The sequence below is a fragment of the Ctenocephalides felis genome, unplaced genomic scaffold (genome assembly GCF_003426905.1).
Source record: "Ctenocephalides felis isolate EL2017-DRISC unplaced genomic scaffold, ASM342690v1 CF-g0.4_SCAFFOLD_00845, whole genome shotgun sequence".
NCBI classification, from domain to species: domain Eukaryota; kingdom Metazoa; phylum Arthropoda; class Insecta; order Siphonaptera; family Pulicidae; genus Ctenocephalides; species Ctenocephalides felis.
Window position 1 is genome coordinate 2894703 of NW_020536999.1, and position 19312 is coordinate 2914014.

General features: G+C 27.6%; 2 protein-coding genes across 3 annotated transcripts in view; both read right to left on the reverse strand.

The window, feature by feature from the left end:
• Positions 1 to 2295: 2295 nt before the first annotated feature.
• On the reverse strand, positions 2296 to 14152 carry LOC113374034 (GTP-binding protein SAR1b). Of its 2 annotated transcripts, none has more exons than XM_026614290.1 (6): positions 14042 to 14152; positions 13593 to 13654; positions 12204 to 12323; positions 6701 to 6766; positions 6357 to 6592; positions 2296 to 2641 (listed from the first exon to the last, which is right to left on the reverse strand). In XM_026614290.1, the coding sequence occupies exons 2-6, from the start codon at positions 13633 to 13635 to the stop codon at positions 2525 to 2527; spliced, it is 582 nt and encodes a 193-aa protein (XP_026470075.1). In that variant the 5' UTR covers positions 13636 to 13654; positions 14042 to 14152; the 3' UTR covers positions 2296 to 2524. The 2 variants fall into 2 exon arrangements, with proteins under 2 accessions (XP_026470075.1, XP_026470078.1); XM_026614293.1 differs by having other exon boundaries at positions 14114 to 14132.
• Positions 14153 to 16577: 2425 nt separating this feature from the next.
• The window catches only part of LOC113363402 (uncharacterized protein C6orf136 homolog), a 7068-nt gene continuing 4333 nt past the window's right edge, over positions 16578 to 19312 (reverse strand). Inside the window, exons 3-7 of the mRNA XM_026605901.1 lie at positions 18812 to 19002; positions 18550 to 18706; positions 18411 to 18475; positions 18260 to 18329; positions 16578 to 16727 (exon numbers count right to left, since the gene is read on the reverse strand). Coding sequence (XP_026461686.1) covers positions 16659 to 16727; positions 18260 to 18329; positions 18411 to 18475; positions 18550 to 18706; positions 18812 to 19002 — 552 coding nt within the window. The 3' untranslated portion in view covers positions 16578 to 16658. The remainder of the gene's footprint in view (positions 16728 to 18259; positions 18330 to 18410; positions 18476 to 18549; positions 18707 to 18811; positions 19003 to 19312) is intronic.

Below are 19312 nucleotides of genomic sequence, written 5' to 3' on the forward strand. Positions count from 1 at the left end.
ATTCTTGTTCGAAACTCTACAAAATATATATATATATATATATATATATATATATATATATATATATATATGTATATGCAACCTAACCTATTTGACCATGCCGATGTTTTTTCTGCTTCCCAAACCACTTATTATCACGACAATTTTTACCCAGAATAAAACCCACAACGACCATCGAGTTATGTAAAATTCAATAAGAATCTTTATAAATTCTGTCTAACAATGATGACAATGGATTATTAAATAAATATGTATAGCTAACCTTTATGACCATGCCGCCGATGATTCTTCTGTTTTCAGCCGGTAATTTTCTTCCAAGTTTGATAAAACTAACACTTTTAAAATAACTGATTCAACAAGTCGTTAAACGAACTTCTGCGACCACGATTGCACTAATTATATCATTTAATTTGGCGATTAAACACGTTTTTTGCACTACACACTTGCACAACTTTTTGGTTAACTAATTTGGCATTTGGCACAAATTGCACAATGGCGTCACCATCCCCATGGAAACTGCAATTTGACAGTACCGAGTACCAACACAAGATTAAATAAATAATAATAATTAATAATTTAATATCTTATTATTTATGAATTTATATAATTAATAACAAATATTTATGAAAATATATGTAAATTTAATTTAATTTATGTAAATATATGTATAAGTTTAAGTAAATTTGTTGATATTAATTATTTTATTTTGCATAAAGTTGGCGCCATTTTGAAATCTTTTCAAACTCTTGAAATTTAAAAAGTAACTTTTAATTTCTGGAAAATTCATCATAAACGTTTTAATATTATGATTCCAGAAATATTGTTGATTTAATTTTCGAAATTCCGAATTTTTCAACAATATTTTTGCAAAAAATCCTGAACCGCTTTTAAAAATTCAAACACTTATCAAAAGATATCATTTATGAATTTTATGAATTTACTTAATTAGTTTTTAGTAAAGATCACTCGGGCCGTTTCTTCGTAACAAACATTTGTATTAAACTATATTATAAGTTGGCATACTAAATTTTTTTATAAATCTAGTTTGAACACCTTATTATGCATTTTAATAGTTTGCAGTATAATATTCGGGACACTTTTATACAATTTTTGAAATGGCTAAAAAACTTCTTTGGACACACTCTTTTTTAGTTAGCTTAGCAGAAACTAGATAAAATTTACTTCGATTTTCTATAAATAGATCAATGAACTTCAATATAAAATCTTTGAATAAAACTAATTTGAACTCGCCCCAACACATAGTGCAAATTAATAATACAAATTTGGGTCATTTTTCTACATTTTTATAAAAAAACTTGAAAATTTTGTTCCGGGCACTCTTTTTTAGTTTGCTTAGAAGAAACTAGATAAAATTTACTAAAATTTCATATAAACTGTCTTATACACTTCAAAACAAAAACTTTACACAAAACTAGTTTGAACTTGGCCAAACACATAGTGCAAATTAATAATACAATTTTGAGCCATTTTTCTACATTTTTTTATAACACACAAAAATTTTGTTCCGGGCACTCTTTTTTAGTTAGCTTAGCAGAAACTAGATAAAATTCACTACCATTTCATATAAACTGTCTTATACACTTCAATATAAAAACTTTGAATAAAACTAGCTTCAAATCGGCCTAACACATAAACCAAATTAATAATACAAATTTGGGACATTTTTCTACATTTTTGTAAAAAAAACTCGAATATTTTGTTCCGGGCACTCTTTTTTAGTTAGCTTAGTAGAAACTAGATAAAATTTACTAAAATCTCATGCAAACTATCTTATACCCTTCAATACAAAAACTTTGAATAAAACTAGTTTGAAATCTTAAACTACTACTATAGTATACCTATTTTATTATTATATTTTGACTGAAAATTCCCTCAATTATGCTTACAAGTATTCAATTCCTCTCCCAATGATACAAAAATGTTGTATTTGAAATTTTTTATTCAATTTTCATACTTCAATATTTTTTCATGTTGACTGCAGATAAAAAAAAAACAAATAACAACTAAACAAAAAATTACAAACACCTTGATAATAATTTAATTACAATAAAATTATGATTACACATCACATTTTATATATAACAATCCTCGAGGTTAGCACATTCCAAAGAAAAAATTTGCTAAAATACGGGAAACCGAAACAGAAAATGGGGGTTGAACTTAAAATCTTAACACTTACTATTATACACCACACATTCGATAATTTTAAATTAAATTAAATTAGTTATTTAAACCGGCGCTTACATAATTAAGAAGGGTGACTGTCTTTTTTTCTTGTATTTGTTAAGTAAATAAAAAAATCACCGACACACAAAGATTATTTCAAATGTTGACTTTTAAATTCAATTTCAGTCATTCATCACAGTATATTTATTTAATCTCGGGACTGGGAATGCAGCTCACTATGTATGTTTGTATTTATTATATATGTGTGTGTGTGTTGTTCTCGTTGTTGGGGTGATTTCTTTTTTTTAAATTATTTTAAGGATCATTTTCACCATTTTCAGTCGATGTATTGAGCTAACCAACGGAAGCCTTCACCGTAGCCCTGCCTTTTCAGCACGGAACACATGAAGAGCTCAAGGGGGCGTCCGGGGATCTCAGACCTTGGCAATTTACCCTGAAGAAAAATATAATATAATATTTGTATGGTATATATCTATAAATATAAATAAAATTGGGATCTGAGCAAAGAAATTGTATCAAAAAAAAATATTTAGAAAAATATTAAATTACCCAGATAATTTGAACAATACATTTAAAATATAAAAATGCCTATAGTAGTAACAGTTAGTAAATTTCATCTAGTTTTTACTGATGTAAACAAATTATAACGTCCGAAATGAAAATTAAAAGTTATTCGACAAAAACTAAAAAAAAATGTACGAAATCCATATATATGAGAATACTAAAGGGATATTATGGGAATAATAAAGAGTTCAGGTTTCAACTACAAATTATACAAAATTTTAATATCGAAGTGTATTTAACAGGTTTTACTAGATTTTAGTAAGTTTCATCTAGTTTTTACTAACGTAAACAAATTATAATGTAAATTAAAATGAAAATTAAAAGTTATTATAGAAAAGTAAAAAAATGTACTTAACCCATATAATGCAAGTTATTAAAATACTGAAGTCCGCGTTTCAACTACGAATTATTCAGAATTTTATTATGAAAGTGTATATAACAGTTTTCACTATATTTTAGTAAATTTTATTTAGTTTTTACTGATGAAAATAAATTATAACGTCTGAAAAAAAAATTAAAAGTTACTTGAAGAAAAGTAAAAAAATGCATTAAATCCTTATACTGCAAACGCAAATTCTAAAGTCTGCATTTCAACTACGAATTATTCAAAACTTTAATATCCATGTGTATATAATAGGTTTTATCAGATTATAGTAAATTTATCTAGTTTTAACTAATGTAAGCAAATCATAATGTACGAAATGAAAATTAAAAGTTATTTGATAAAAACTGCGTTTTGACTACGAATTACTCAAAATTTAAATATACAAGTGTATACAACAGTTTTTACTAGATTTTAGTAAATTTTATCTAGTTTTTATTGGTGTAAACAAATTAAAGTGTTCGGAATAAAAATTTCAAGTCGTTTGATGAAATATAAAAAGTTGTCCGAAGTTCACATATTGCTAATTATCAAAATACTAAAACGAACGACTAAAAACTAAATCAATTGAACCTGAAAAAAATTATCTTTAACTCTATCAGTATCATCTAAATTGACTTTAAAGTTAGTAACATTCAAAAATGGGTAAAAATATATCAGTAAAGTATTTTCACCCACCCCGCTTATACTTCATAAACTCTTGTTTTTTGGCCTTGATTATAATTTACATTATTTTGTAATAAGTGTCCATCTGTATCTAATAACATTGTTTTTTAAAAAAATAATGTTTATTATGAAAATATGACAATATATTGTTTTTATTTATTCAAACTCTTTGCTGAATAACTCAATTCACTATTATAAAAATATTTGCATTCTTATATGTAAAAATAATACATAAACAATGAGTGATTGTTTTTAAAATAAATGATTTAATCTTGGATCAACCAATTAATTCCAAAAAAATTACTATCAATATAATTTAATACTCTAATCTTGAATTTAATCTAAATTTAAATTTAAATACAAGTCGAAAAATGTAGGAAAAATTTAGAAGAAATTGTCCAAAAATTTAAATAAGAAAAAAGTCTAAAAACGTTAGAAAAACCTGGAAAAAAAACCCAAAAATGTAATTAAGAAAAAATGTAATATCTAGAAAAAATGCTCTAAAATATAATAACAATTTAGAGAAAAAATGCCCAAAAATGTAGATAGAAAAAAACGTCTAAAAACGTAAGAAAAATTTAGGAAAAACTCCCAGAAACGTAATTTATAAAAAATTTAATATCTTGAAAAAATGCCCTAAAATATAACAATTTAGAGAAAAAATACCAAAAAATATGATAAACATTTAGAGAAAAAATGCCCAAAAATATAATGAAAATTTAGAAAAGAAATGCTCAAAAATATAAGCAAGAAAAATGTTCAAAAATGTAATAAAAATTTAGATTTCCAAAAATGTAAAAAGCCTATCGTTTATGTTAAACAACGCCTGAATAAATATTGTTTTCGCAACTTCACTCATCATGTAATAATTGTGTTTAAAGAACTTCATGTAATTAAAATTAACATACATTCATTGACTGCTTGTATTTTTTTTACTTTTTCGCTGGCGATATAATCTCATTCTTTGAACATCTGTAATATCTGTCTTGCCCAAAAATTTATTTTTCATTTTAATAACTTCAAAGATTTATAGAAACTACGAATAATATAAAAATAATTTCTAATCAATAAACTCACGTTTAGTACACGGCACAAATGTTTAATTTGTTTTATTATTTTCAAGGAGCAGGATAAAATATTCTTCTGATTCAGGCATTTTACATTAAATCAAGATTTGTACTACGATGTAACAGTAAAATGTTTATTTATTTATGCCGATTTCCTTGTTGATGCCGGTACGCATACAACGACAGATCTCTATTCACATACACGACGACTAATCACAATCGACCCGTATAGAAATGATATCATCGAGAGCGTATGTCGTACAGTTCTGGCGTAACGCATTTCCGTTGCATTTGTACGGATTTACACCCTAATCGCGCCTAAAGAAATTTCATTTCGAAAAAATCACTACATTTTTTGTTCGAGTTCGGGACTAATTTTCAATAGAATTAAATTGCCATTCTATATTAAGATGACCAATGATAACGAAAATTTTAAAAGAAAAACTAGTGGGGTGGGTGGCATCGTGCCTTAAGGCAAATTGCTGGAACTTCCCGTACCGTAACGAAATGTTCGAGGAATACTGAATGTTTTCAAATAGATTATTATAAATATTGTAACATTGTCTAATATTTATAAGAATTATATAAACTGAATTGCAAAGTTGAAATTATTTGTATCAACAAAAAACTAAAAAAAAAAAAAAAAAAAAAAAAAAATGGAACAAAAATTTTTTTTCCAAAATCAATTATTTTGTTAAGACAAGCACAAAGTTTTTTGAATCATTCAAATCGGACGCTTAGTTCTCTCAAAAACTGCCATTTTTTACATATTTAGCTCCGTATCTTCGAAATGGCTGGGCCTGCCTTTGCCAAAAACTAATAAACACTTCTCCCAATCATTACTAATTGAATGTTTTTTAGATCATTCAAATCGGATACTCCGTTCACTCAAAAATTCGATTTCTATTTTCCGCACTCTTTGCTCCGTATCTCCGAAACGGCTGGACCTGCCTTTGCCAAAAACTAATCAGCTCTTTTCCCTATCAATAGGAATCGAATGTTTTTTGAACCATTCAAATCGGTTGATCCGTGCGCCCTAAAACGTGACTGGAAGTTTGTATCCACACATACATACACACACACACACACATACACACACACACACACACACACACATCCATTTTTTCTGAGGTATGCCAAAATGTTCAGAAACCTTCAAAACGTCGAGAAATGTAAAAATTTTCAATTCCGATTTTCGGCCCATTACAATAACTTACCCTACGGGAAGTTAATAAAGAAATACTATAAGGAAATTGAAGACAAAGAAGACTGAAGAGTTATATATATAGATATTATATTAATGAAATAATCAAATGAAATGTATATATTATATGAAAACTGTTTTCATAATCTCTCATACCAGGCACCTCTGTCAGACTGAGATATAAAAATAATGTATATATGTAAATAAATATAGGTGTATCATAAAAAAAAAAAATCTATATTTTATGAGTCAATTCCTCCCCTACCTTGCCAGTGGTCTGCTGGTACAGGGCAAAGTAGCCCCTGAGTTCGTCCTCACTAGCTGCATTCGGTTTGTCGATTTTGTTCCCCAATATTAGAACTGGACAATTCGACAACGTTTCGTCACCCAATAACGAATCCAATTCGTTTTTACTCTCGGGGAATCTGTTTCTGTCCCAGGCGTCCACCAGGAACACGATGGCATCCACGGCCGGGAAGTAGTCCTTCCATACACGTCGAGCTGGAGATTAATAAATTGAAATAGAATGAGAAATGGATTTATATGATGAGAAGTGATAGTAATTAGTGTATTTATACATGATTTGTAATGAATGCAGATTTGAATTACCTTGTGGATGACCTCCGAGATCGAATGTTGTGAATCTCATGTTTCCTATAGATAGTTCTTCTGAAGCTGTTGAAAAAAATAGTATGATAATATAATACATGCATACATATATATATATATATATATATATATATATATATATAAAGCGAGAGGTTTTTCTTCAGATGGTGAAATAATATGATAAAAATTGTTTCTTGGGCATCCATCCAATAATTAAAAAAACAGTTTTAATGCAAAATGTTTTAATTAAGAGAACATACGTTTCGGGTCCAGATTTGACCCATCTTCAGTGCTACAAATAAATATATCAGGGTTACAAATTAAAACAATATAAAAAATAATATAAAAGATACATAATTACAGACAAAAATAAGTAGAAACAATGTATATGAAAAGTATATATGAAAAACAACATAAAATAAACATATGTAAAGAAACTCACCATACAAATAAATTTTTTTAAAAAAATATAACACAAAGAACAACACAAAAATGTAAACGAAAAAATAAGTATGAAATAAAAAATTGAAAAAACATCAAGTTATGAAAATTTTGAAAATTGTAAAAATTAAAATAAATAATATGTTTTATTGTAAAAAAGGTTATTCCAAAAACACATCTTGTTAGTTTGGAGACAGAATTACGTATGTGTAAACGAGAGTAAAATGTGGGCCTACGTGCTTGCAGCGGAAAATAGTGGAAACTGTATCGTCATTGGATGAGAGAAAGGGATAGAGAGAATTTGAAGGGTTACAGTTATGAAGAATTTTCCAGCGATCATGCGCAAGGAACATAGAAAATTTTTTTAAATATGTAAGTCATCCATAATCAGACGGTTGAACAAAGTTGGATCAAAATGAAATATGTGGATCAAAATAAAAATATAGAAACATAATAAAACCAAGATAGAACAATGTAAAAAATTGTGAAATAGAGAATTATATTAAGAAAAAGTATAAATATTAACTGAAAAAGATAAAAGTTAAAAAAAAAACAAGTTATTAATAATTAAAAAACAACATATATATGTATATATAACGCAACACAATAATTGTAACAAATGCATACACATACACAAAACATAACTAACATAAACAACCACATGCAAACATGCAATTACAACATCTATGTAAAATCCAAATATACTCACAAATGCAACATATATGCCCAAACATGTATAACCACAAACATAAATATGTATATATGTACATATACACATACATAAATATAACGCATATATACATATATACATACATATTACATAAAAGAATTGTTACGAAGTATTGCGCATATTGAAAAAATTGTTCGAAGCATCGCGGTAAATATTGCAAAGAGAAGCCGAATCAAAACGTTTGTTAATAGTAGGTAATATTTGTATAAAAATACTCTCAGCAAACTTCCTGCGTAAAGTGTTGGCTTCTCGATGAATAATTCTTGGATTGGTGAAATTAAAAGAATGTTTAAAGTTGGAGACATGTTCGGTGATCATGGTTTTATTTTGTTTCCTGTTAAGACTGTTAAGTTCGTGTTGGCGCATTCTTTTTGAGAGAAATTGTGAAGTTTCTCCAACATAACAACTTGAACAATCATTACAATCAATGACATATACAACGTTTGACGTGCGGGAAATAGGGGTAGGAGTTTTTAAATTAGTGTATAAGTCTGTGAGAGTGTGTCCAGTCGAACACACTAGTTTCAGACCAACGGATGAAAAAAGTTTTTTCCATGAGTGGAAAAGGCAATCGATGTACGGTAATGAGATGAAGGAATTGAGAGATAGTGAATTTTCAGGAACAGGGTTAAGGGTTTGTGAAGTGATGCTATTTTGTTGTGAATGGGAGGTAAATGAGGAAGATGTACGGAATTTATTACGAAGAAAAGGTAATCTATTATTAATTACTGAGCGTAAAAGTTGTAGTGGATAGGAATTATTTTGAAAGGTAGAATATATCAAATTGATATTTTTTTCCCAATGTGATGGATGAGAAAGAAGGATGGCATGGTCTAGTAAGTTGATGATAGATGCAATCTTAGTCGATTTGGGGTGATAGGAATGGTAGTTTAAATAACGTCCAGACCAAGTGGATTTTTGATACCAACATGTAGTGATGGAGCCGTTATTTATAAAAAGGGTAATATCTAAAAAATTAATGGAGTTGTTGAGTTGGGTCTCTAAGGTAAAACAAAGGTGTGTGTCGAAATTATTAAAAGAGTTTAGGAAATTGGTTATGTTATAAGTAGGAATGCAAGTTGAAATGTCATCAACGTAACGTTTGTAAAAAAGAGGTACATAAGACAAGGTATTAAGTGTAGAGTTCTCTAGGAACTGCATACAAAGTTCAGCAAGTGGGGCACTCAAACTGGAACCCATTGGAGTGCCAAATTTTTGTTTAAAAAAACAGTCGTTGAACGAAAAATAAGTATTGGAAATAATGAATTTAATACATTTAAGGAACCAAGAAAAATTGAATTCTGTGTGTTTACTTATATCAACCCATTTATGGTCTATGGCAGAAAGAATAAGGTCAGGTGAAATGTTAGTAAAGAGGGAAACCACATCTAAACTTATAAAGGAAAAATCAGATGGTACAATGAGGGAGTTAAGATTGGGAATGAGCTCGAAAGAATTTTTTACAAAATGTGGAGAATCATGAGTGATATTGGATAAAATTGAACTAATGAATTTGGATAATTTGCAAAGAGGGGAATTTAAGTCAGCAACTATTGGTCGAAGAGGAAAACCGTCTTTGTGGATTTTGGGAAGACAATAAAGTTTTGGGGAAATGGGATTGTAGGTTTTTAATTGTAGAGAGAGAGGTTTGGGGAATTTGCTTGTTTTCTATAAGTGAATCAATGAATTTCAAAGTATTCCGATTTATAAGGTCGGTGGGGTCTGAATTTAAAGGTTCGTAAATGTTTGTATCAGCTAGGAGGGTCATGGATTTGGAAATATAGTCAACTTTGTTCATGATAACAGTGATGTTACCCTTGTCTGCCCTGGTAACAACAATTTCTGGGTGTTGTTTGATAAAGGATTTGCAAAAGTGGATGTCCTTGAGTAATTCTTTATGTTGATGAATGTTAGAAATGTCGAATTTGAAAAAAGAATTAAGTTGGTTGCAAAAAATAGATTTAATGCGGTTTTTTTCATTGATATCTTTTAAATTACGTAAACTATATTCTAAAGAGCTAAGTGTTTTGACAAAATTAAACGATTTTTTTTGTTGTGGAATGGAAAATTTAGGACCTAGTGCTAAAATGTTCAAAACGTTGGGTGGGATTTCTAAATCGGAAATGTTTTTTACCCATTTATTGATGATATCAGGGTTTATATTTATTTTGGATTCGTTTGTCTTTTTCGAATAAAGGTTGTTGAATTTTTTTATAAAGGATTTTTTTGACATATATATATATATGTATATGTATATATATACTAGGTGACCCGGCAAACATCGTTCTGCCATAAAAAATATTTCTAGTTAGTACGAAAATAACTATAATGTGGTGCATAAGTAACAAGAGCAGCTAACGAAAAATATATGAATAGTTTACCCACTGCAAATCACGCTACATATAAATGTACCTAAATGGTCTTTGCAAAAGCGAACCTAATATGAAACTGATCTATTTAAATTGAATTGGCACACCTAAAGTTTCAAGATTTTGATATATTATTACCGCGTTTTTGCATTAATTCAGTAATTTCTGAATGACGAATCAAAATCCGATAATTAACTTCCCGTAAAGTTTATTAATTTTTGCATTTCTCAACGTTTTGAAGGTTTCTGAACATTTTGGCATACCTCAGAAAAAATGGATGTGTGTATGTGTGTTTTGAACGTCCGCATTTTTTCGTCCACGTTTTCGGGCGCACGATTCAACCGATTTCAATGGTTTAAAAAACATTCGATTCCTATTAATAGGAAGATGTGCTGATTAGTTTTTGGTGAAGGCAGGTCCAACCGTTACGGAGATATGGAGCAAAGAGTGCAGAAAATACAAATCGAGTTTTTGAGAGAACGGTGTATCGGATTTGAATGATCTTAAAAAAAATTCAATTAGTAATGATTGGGAGAAGGGGTAATTAGTTTTTTGGCAAAGACAGGCCCAGCCATTTCAAAGATACAGAGTTAAATGTGCAAAAAATGACAGTTTTTGAGTGAACTAAGCGCCCGATTTGAATGATCTAAAAAACTTCTTTCTGCTTGTATTGACAAAACATATGCTTTTGAGGATTAAAAATTATTTCATCTTTTTTTTGTTTTCCATAAAATATTTTCGTAATTTAGGATTAAAAATTCAAAAAAATACCCAGGCTAAGCACAGTCTAAGCGCCACTTTGGTATAAATGTTTACGCAAGTGCGTTTAGACTGTTTATGTACTGGAGCACTTTTCCAATTTTGTGAAAACTTTTGAAAAATGTGAAAATGCCGCCAAGCTAAGCACAGTATAAGTGAAAATGTCGCACAGAATTATTTGCAAATGCGTTTAGACTTTTTCAATTTTGTGTAAATTAGGCAACTATTTTTTTTTGAAATTGAATTCAAAATGAAATGACGATTGTTAATGTTCTGGAGATAAATTGATTTATGATTTGCATTTGATTTGCTCGGGTATAACAAGCTAGCAAAAATAATGAAAATTACAGTATTTGTTATAATTTATTTGAAAACGTTTAAAATTTCTCGAATAATTCATTACGGGACGGGAAGTTCCAGCAATTTGCCTTAAGGCACGATGCCCATACACCACTAGTTTAATAATAATATAACAGCCTGATGATTTGCATATTTGTATATTATCCATTAATGTATTCAATACGATTGTTAACTAAAAATTTATAAAAATGATTCAACAAATCAATTAATTTCAAAACCTTTCTTATCAGCCCTAGTACCTATGATATCAGTGTTATCTTTTAGCAACCTCTTACATAATATAATATCTCTTACAAATTCAAAATGTAGAGGAAAAAAATTTTAGTTAAAAATATTTCTTATTAATATTATTCTTAATATTATTACAAATAAATAATTCTAAATTTTATTCAACTTTTAGTGTTTTCAATTTGCTAATTGCAATCTTCAAATTACTAAAACCATTGATAAAATTAAAATTTGATTTGGAAAAAGAAGAGAGAATTTAGAACAGTAACTATAAGTTCTTCATTTATTAAAATGAACAATTAATTTATTATATCTAATATCTCTTACAAGTTCAAAATGTAAAAGAAGAAGAAATTTTTACAACAAATAGATCTAAATTTTGTTGCATTTTCAGTGCTTTAAATTTCCCAAAAAAAAGAAGAATTTATAAAAATGTTCCAAAAGCCTTTAAGCCATTAAATGATAATTTCTTCATTTATTAGAGGAACAAATAATTCACTAGTATTAATCTAAAATTTTATTTTTATGTCATATTGTTCAAGTTCTAAAAAATATAATCAAAAGGTTTTTTTAATGTAATTAAGTTATAAATTTTATTATATATGTAAAGACTTACTAGGATGAAGCGTTGGAACATGTTGTGCTAATCTGTCGTCTTTTAACATGTGCAATAATGTTGTTTTGCCGGCATTATCCAAACCAAGGAATAATAATTTGCCAGATTTTTTCCATAAACCTGAAAAGAAAATCCAAATTAATATATATATATATATATATATATATATATATATATAAGCAAAACTAAAAGAGCCTATTCTCAAAATGACAAAGTTGATGCAAAAATATGTGGAAAAAAATGTTTCAAAGAAATATGTATGAATAAAATCAAACAAAAAATCAGTTTCTACAGATATATGTAAGAAGTGTTGAGATTCAAATGTAATTATATAAAAGTCTTAAATTAAATTATATGTAATAAATGTAAAATATAAATTTATGTATAGGTCACTGTTTTGATATAAAAAATGTATGAAGAAAAATTAGTTTGCACAAATATATGTGAAAAGTGTTGAGATTCAAATGTAATTACATAAATCTTAATAAAATCATACATAATAAATAGAAAAAATACATTTATTTATAGGTAACTGTTTCGATATTGAGTTTCGAGTTGTATTTGTGTTTGTCACAATATTTAATGAATTAAACTATATTAAACTATAAAATCTGTATTTTATAATTCTTAAAAAATATGAGTGTTTTAAATTAGGTTAGTTAAGTATCCAGTTTTAAATTAATTCTTGTTTATAGGTAATTTAGTTAGAAGATACAGTTATTTTTTTATATACAGACATAAATGCAAATGTTGATGTTTAACTAAATTAACTAAAATCATTTTTGAACTATTTAAAACTATCAAAATAGGTAAATTTGTACCTCTAATTTATTTCTATTGGTGTATCGTTTAGATACAAAAAAGTGCAAAATCTAATAAAATGTATTGTGTATGTAAAATAAACATGAGAATTTACAAAATTGAACAATGAAGACTTATGGGAATGAATTTTATCAACGCTTTAGAATAATTTAATATAAATTTATTTAGAAGTCAGTGTTTCGATATTGAGTTTGAGTGGTATTTGTGTTTGCCTCAGAATATAATAAAATAAATTATAAAATCTGTTTTTTATATTTCTTAATAAATATGAGCATTATAAGATTTGAGTTTTGAATTAATCATTCTAATGCAAATGTTGATGTTTAAGAATATTGTCAATAACCAAATTAACTAAAATCATCATAAGAAAGAAGTATGTACTACTAATTCATTTCCCATCGTGCAGATACAAAATTATGCAAAACATTATAAAATGCATCGTGTATATAAAATAAACATAACTATTTACAAAATTGAACAATAAAGACTTACAGGAATAAATTTATCAACACTTAATATGTAAAAATATGTTAATTTTATTATGTGAAATTTTCCATTCATATTTACCTAAATAGCCCAAAACACCAGTGAACCAATCCCAGATGAACATGTTTGCGCCGTTTTAATTTCTAAAATAACAAAAACAGTAATTAAAAATATATCTATCAACCTTGATTTACAACGTCAAAACTATTTGTGGTTCAATTAAAGGACCCTGAGATCAAATGACTCAGCTAGATTAAAGGTTATGTGTAACATGAAAAATTCATGATTTACCACTTTAGAACCAAACTACCCGATAAAAAATCCACAAAATACATGAAACACTTAAAAAAAACTGTGTATAAAACTAATTTTATACTTTTTTTTAGCCCTTTGACACAACACTGACAAATATCAATATGACATTTCAACTTGCAAATTGTATTTATTACACTTTTAATAATGGTTTATCGAATGCGAAATCAATAGCATAGGTTGAATTTTCACGTGGATTATTTGTAACACGAATTTACCTTTGAAAATGTGGTGAAAGTATTGTTAATAAATTAATTTTTGATAAAATAAATGTTGTTTTGGAACGTCACCTCGATCAGTTGGCAGTCGACGTCATATTTCCGTCTTGAACAACTAACAGTGTTGCCAGATGGTGATGGAGATTTTGACAGTTGGATAAAAATGACAATTGATTTATAATAATTTATATAATAATTAAATAAATGCTATCAATCAAAATATTATTATCAATAAGTATTTAGTATAATTTACTCTAAGTATTTTATTTTCACATATCTGGTTCAATTAACAGAGTTGCCAGATGGCGATGGAGATTTTGACAGTTGAAATCGGATAAAATGACAGTTGATTTTCAATAATGTTATAATTAAAAAAGTGCTATTAATCAAAATATTAATGAGTTTGTGGAAAATGTATTTAATAATAATTACTGTGAGTATTTCATTTTTACATATCTGGTGCAACTGACAATATGTTCAAAGAGTATAAAATATGTACTATATTGTTATAATTTATTAATATTTAATCTTTCTATTATCATTTTACTGTTACCATCATTTTTATTACTTTGCTCTTATCAGCTATTATTTGAAAATAAGTGATTTTAATAAATAAATAGAATTATTTTTTCTCATTTACTTGTAAGTTTTCATGTTTTTCGGCATAATCCCGTACAGGAATCTTTCTTTTATGACTTTACTATTACTATTAAGTTTATTACCCCCTTCAAATTATTTGTATCGATTATTTATTTTATACAGCTATCGCTTCAATAGTTTTGTTTGTTGTTTCTCAAAAAAGTAAAATTTTTATAAATACATAGAGTTTACCTTAAATTTTCTTTGTTTTCCTGTATTATTTATTTTATAAAAAGGAAAAATTTTTATAAATATATTGGGATTATCTTTATTTTTCTTGTTTTTCTGTAAGTGTTTATATTTTTGGCATAATCCAACACAGGAATCTTTCTTTATCGCTTTACTATTGCTATTATCTTTTTTTACTCTCCTCTGCAATATTTCTTTGTATATATTATTTATTTTATAAGCCTTCGCTTTAATAGTTTTGTTATTACATAAATAAAAAAGATTTTTATAAATATATTGATTACCTTAAATTTTCCTTGTTTTCCTGTAAGTTTTCATGTTTTTTCGGCATAATCTAACACAGGAATGTTTCTATTACTGTTTTACTATTACTATTAACTTTATTATTCTCTTCAAATTATTTATATATATTATATATTTTATACGGCTATCGCCTTAATAGTTTTGTTATTTCCTATAAAAGAAAGATTTTTATAAATATATAAAGATTACCTTAAATTCTCCTTGTTTTTTTGTAAGTTTCGGCATAATCTAACACAGGAATCTTTCTCTTATCATTTTACTATTATTATTACCTTTATTACTCTCCCCTTCATTATTTATTTGTATATATTATTTATTTTATACGGATATCGCTTTAATAATTTTGTTGTTTCCTATAAAAGTGAAATTTTAATAAATATATAGATTACCTTTATTTTTTCTTGTGAGTTTTCTTGTTTTTCGACATAATCCAGTACAGGAATCTTTTTTTTATGATTTTTCTATTACTATTATCTTTTTTTACTCTCCTCTGCAATATTTCTTTGCATATATTATTTATTTTATAAGCCATTGCTTCAATAATTTTGTTGTTTCTTGAAAAAGAAAGATTTTTATAAATATATAAAAATTACCTAAAATTTTCCTTGTTTTCCTGTAAGTGTTCATGTTTTTTGGCATAATCCAAATAAAGAAATATTATCTTTATTACTCTTCTCTTTCATATTATATTTTAAATTTTATTTATCGTTACTTATTTTATATAGTCATTGCTAAAATATTATTATCTTACCACCTGAAAATAGATTGAAAAAAGATTTTTATAAATAAATAGACGCTGGCACCACCTTTTCATATTTTCTCTATGATTTTCGACATAATTTAGCACAGGCATCTTTATATTATCGCTATTATCTTTATTACACTCCTCTTTCAAATTTTTTTTATATATTTTGTATTATTACTTATTTTATACAGACATCGCTATAGCTTTATCATCATTGGTTGGCAGTCACTAAGATTTTGCAGTTTTATTTTCAGAGAAAATTTGTAAAGAAAATATTTAACTAACAAACAATGCTTATACACGTACATATAACTACAACACTTAAAGTATTTGACATAAATACTTCAAAATTTGTTTAATATTTTTCCCACTACTGTCCACGGTTTTGTTTTAAACTCAATAATAATCATTACAAACAGCATTAATAAATTATATATATATTATCTCAATCAACAATTCTACACATTACTGATGCATGTATATACTTCAACACATAGACATCAACAGTTCTCTTATATTCATTCATATAAAACAACAACAATAACAATCACTGGATTGATTGATTCGTTGCAAACAAGCAATTCGCAACAAAACATTACAAATTCGAATGCACTGCAAAGAATTAGATTCAAAGATCTGATCTGATCTGTCTTTGCAGGACACTCCTAAACTAAAATAATATAAATTAAACATTTACATTTTTAAATTAAACAATTAATAAAAATATCTATAATTCGTTTATTATATGGGTGCTGCTACTGCTGGGGGCGGCTGCTTTCCTGCGATCTCTTTCTGCTCATCTGGCATCACCTGGGAAAAAATCAAATAATAAATAAACATTTTAAGGTTACATCCTAGTACAAATCTTGATTTAATGAAAAATGCCTGAACCAGAAGAATATTTTACCCTGTTCCTTGAAAATAATAAAACAAATTAAACATTTGTGCCTTGTACTAAACGCAAGTTTATTGATTAGAAATTATTTCTATATTATTCGTAGTTTCTATAAATCTTTGAAGTTATTAAAATCGAAACTAGTTGGTTTGGTATTTAGCCTTGAGGCAAGTTACATGAACTTCCCGATATGTGTAAATAATCGACTTAATCAAAAAAAAAATATGTAAATAATATACTTCATCAATCCTACTTTAAAAAAACGATAATAAGTTTAGCAAAGTTTGAGGAATTTTTAAAATTGAACTACTTGTCGTAAGGCCGTAATAATTCAGTAAGTTCCATGGTATATATCGCCAAAAAAAGTTCCATGACAATCGGCTTAAATTTTTCTAATTACAAGAAAATGGCTCGGTAGATTTTCACCTAAACCTAATCAGTATTATTCCCAACTAATATCTTTCGAACAGTTTTTGATTTTTTAAAATCGGTTCGGTAGGATGAGCTTAAATGTGGACGAAAAGTTTAACACTTTTTTTTCAAATTATAAAGAAACGGCTTGGCAGATCGTCGCACAAAACTGACAAACGATAGTCCTCACCGAAATACATCAAATGGCTTTTAAATTTCTGAAATCGGTTCAGGCGTTTTTGAAAAACGTCGATCAAAGATTTCATTTTGACAAATGTCAAAAAAACGAAACCAATTTTTGCAAACTTTGACGAATTTTTAAAGCTAAACGAGTTGTCGTAGGGCCGTAATATTTTAGTATGACCTAGAAAACTATGGTATCTACCGTCAAAAAAAAAATCATAAAAATTGTCGAAATTTTTTTTTTAAAAACTTTATTACAAGAAAACGGCCCGGCCGATCTTTACCAAAAACTAATCAGCACGATTCCCAACCAATATCTTTCGAACGGTTTTTGAATTTTCAAGATAGATTCAGAATTGCGGGCTAAAACGTGAACGAAAAATTTTTCACTTTTCTGCAATTTACAAAGAAACGGCCCGGCCCATCGCCGCACAAAACTCAGAAACGATAGTCCTCATTGAGATATATCGAATGGCTTTTAAATTTTTGAAATCGGTCCAGCCGTTTTGGAGAAAACGTCGATTTACGGCAAAAAATCTGTTCACACACACACACACATACACACACACACACACACACACACATATACTTTTTCCAAATTTGGTCTCATTCGATTCAGAATGGCTTGAAACGTCGAGAAAACATAAAATTAACGAATCGGATTTTTTGATGAAAACATAAACTTCTCCTTCGGGAAGTTAAATATTTTTTTAGGCAAGACAGATATTACAGCTGTTCAAAGAATGAGATTATATCGCCAGCGAAAAAGTGAAAAAAATACAAGCAGTCAATGAATGAATGTAAATTTTAATTACATGAAGTTCTTCAAACACGATTATTACATGATTCATACCTTATCAGCTATATGCTTGTATATCAAGCCATCTTCTCCTACATAAAATATAGAAAATCCATCGTACCACCTGCAAAAGAAAATAATAAATAATATATAAACATATATATATAACATATATATATATTTATATATCTAGTAAGAAACTTACGCTTCTTGATCTTTAAATATTTCCTGCATTTTCCACAGTTTATACCTCCAAAATGTGAACATGACCTGAAATGTAGATTGATATATTATTATTACTATATATTAATTATTAATATTATTATTATTAATATTATTATTACCTTTAGACCAGAAATTCCTCTAACCGACCACCGGACTCGAACAGTGTTATCTTCTTTGTGTAATGTGATTTTCAACACTTCGAATTTAACATAGGCATATTTAAGATGACCAACAGTTCTCAATAATGCAATTTGTTTTACGTAATGATATAAGCCTCTGAAATAAAAAAACAAATCTAAAGTGACATACTAATATTCACACAACAGTTCTAATTATTAATTATCAAATAAGCAAGAATGGAAACTGTTTTTTTCTACTTACACAGTCCTCTTTCCCGTTATATTATTTTCAAATATTAAATTTGGATTGTAAATAGAATAGTCCATGGGTTGTATGAATAATGTAGGTAAGGTCCTGCGCAATGTTTCAAATACTTTTTCCAGTCCCTCGTTTGGAGGCATTTCTGGTGGAGGAATATTTTGTTGGGATCCACCTCGGACAGCCTCTTGTTGCTAAAAAAATAAATAAAACTAGTTGTGTATGGCATCGTGCCTTAAGACAAATTGTTGGAACTTCCCGTACCGTAATGAAATATTCGAGAAATTTTAAACGTTTTCAAATATATTATTACAAATACTGTAACTTTCATTATTTTTACTATCTAGTTATATCCGAGCAAATCAAATGTCAATCATAAATCATAAATCATAAATCAATTGATCTCCACAACATTAATAATCGTCATTTCATTTTGAATACAATTTAAAAAAAAAAATACAAAAAATTTAAAAAGTGCTCCCGTACAGTCACAGTCTAAACGCA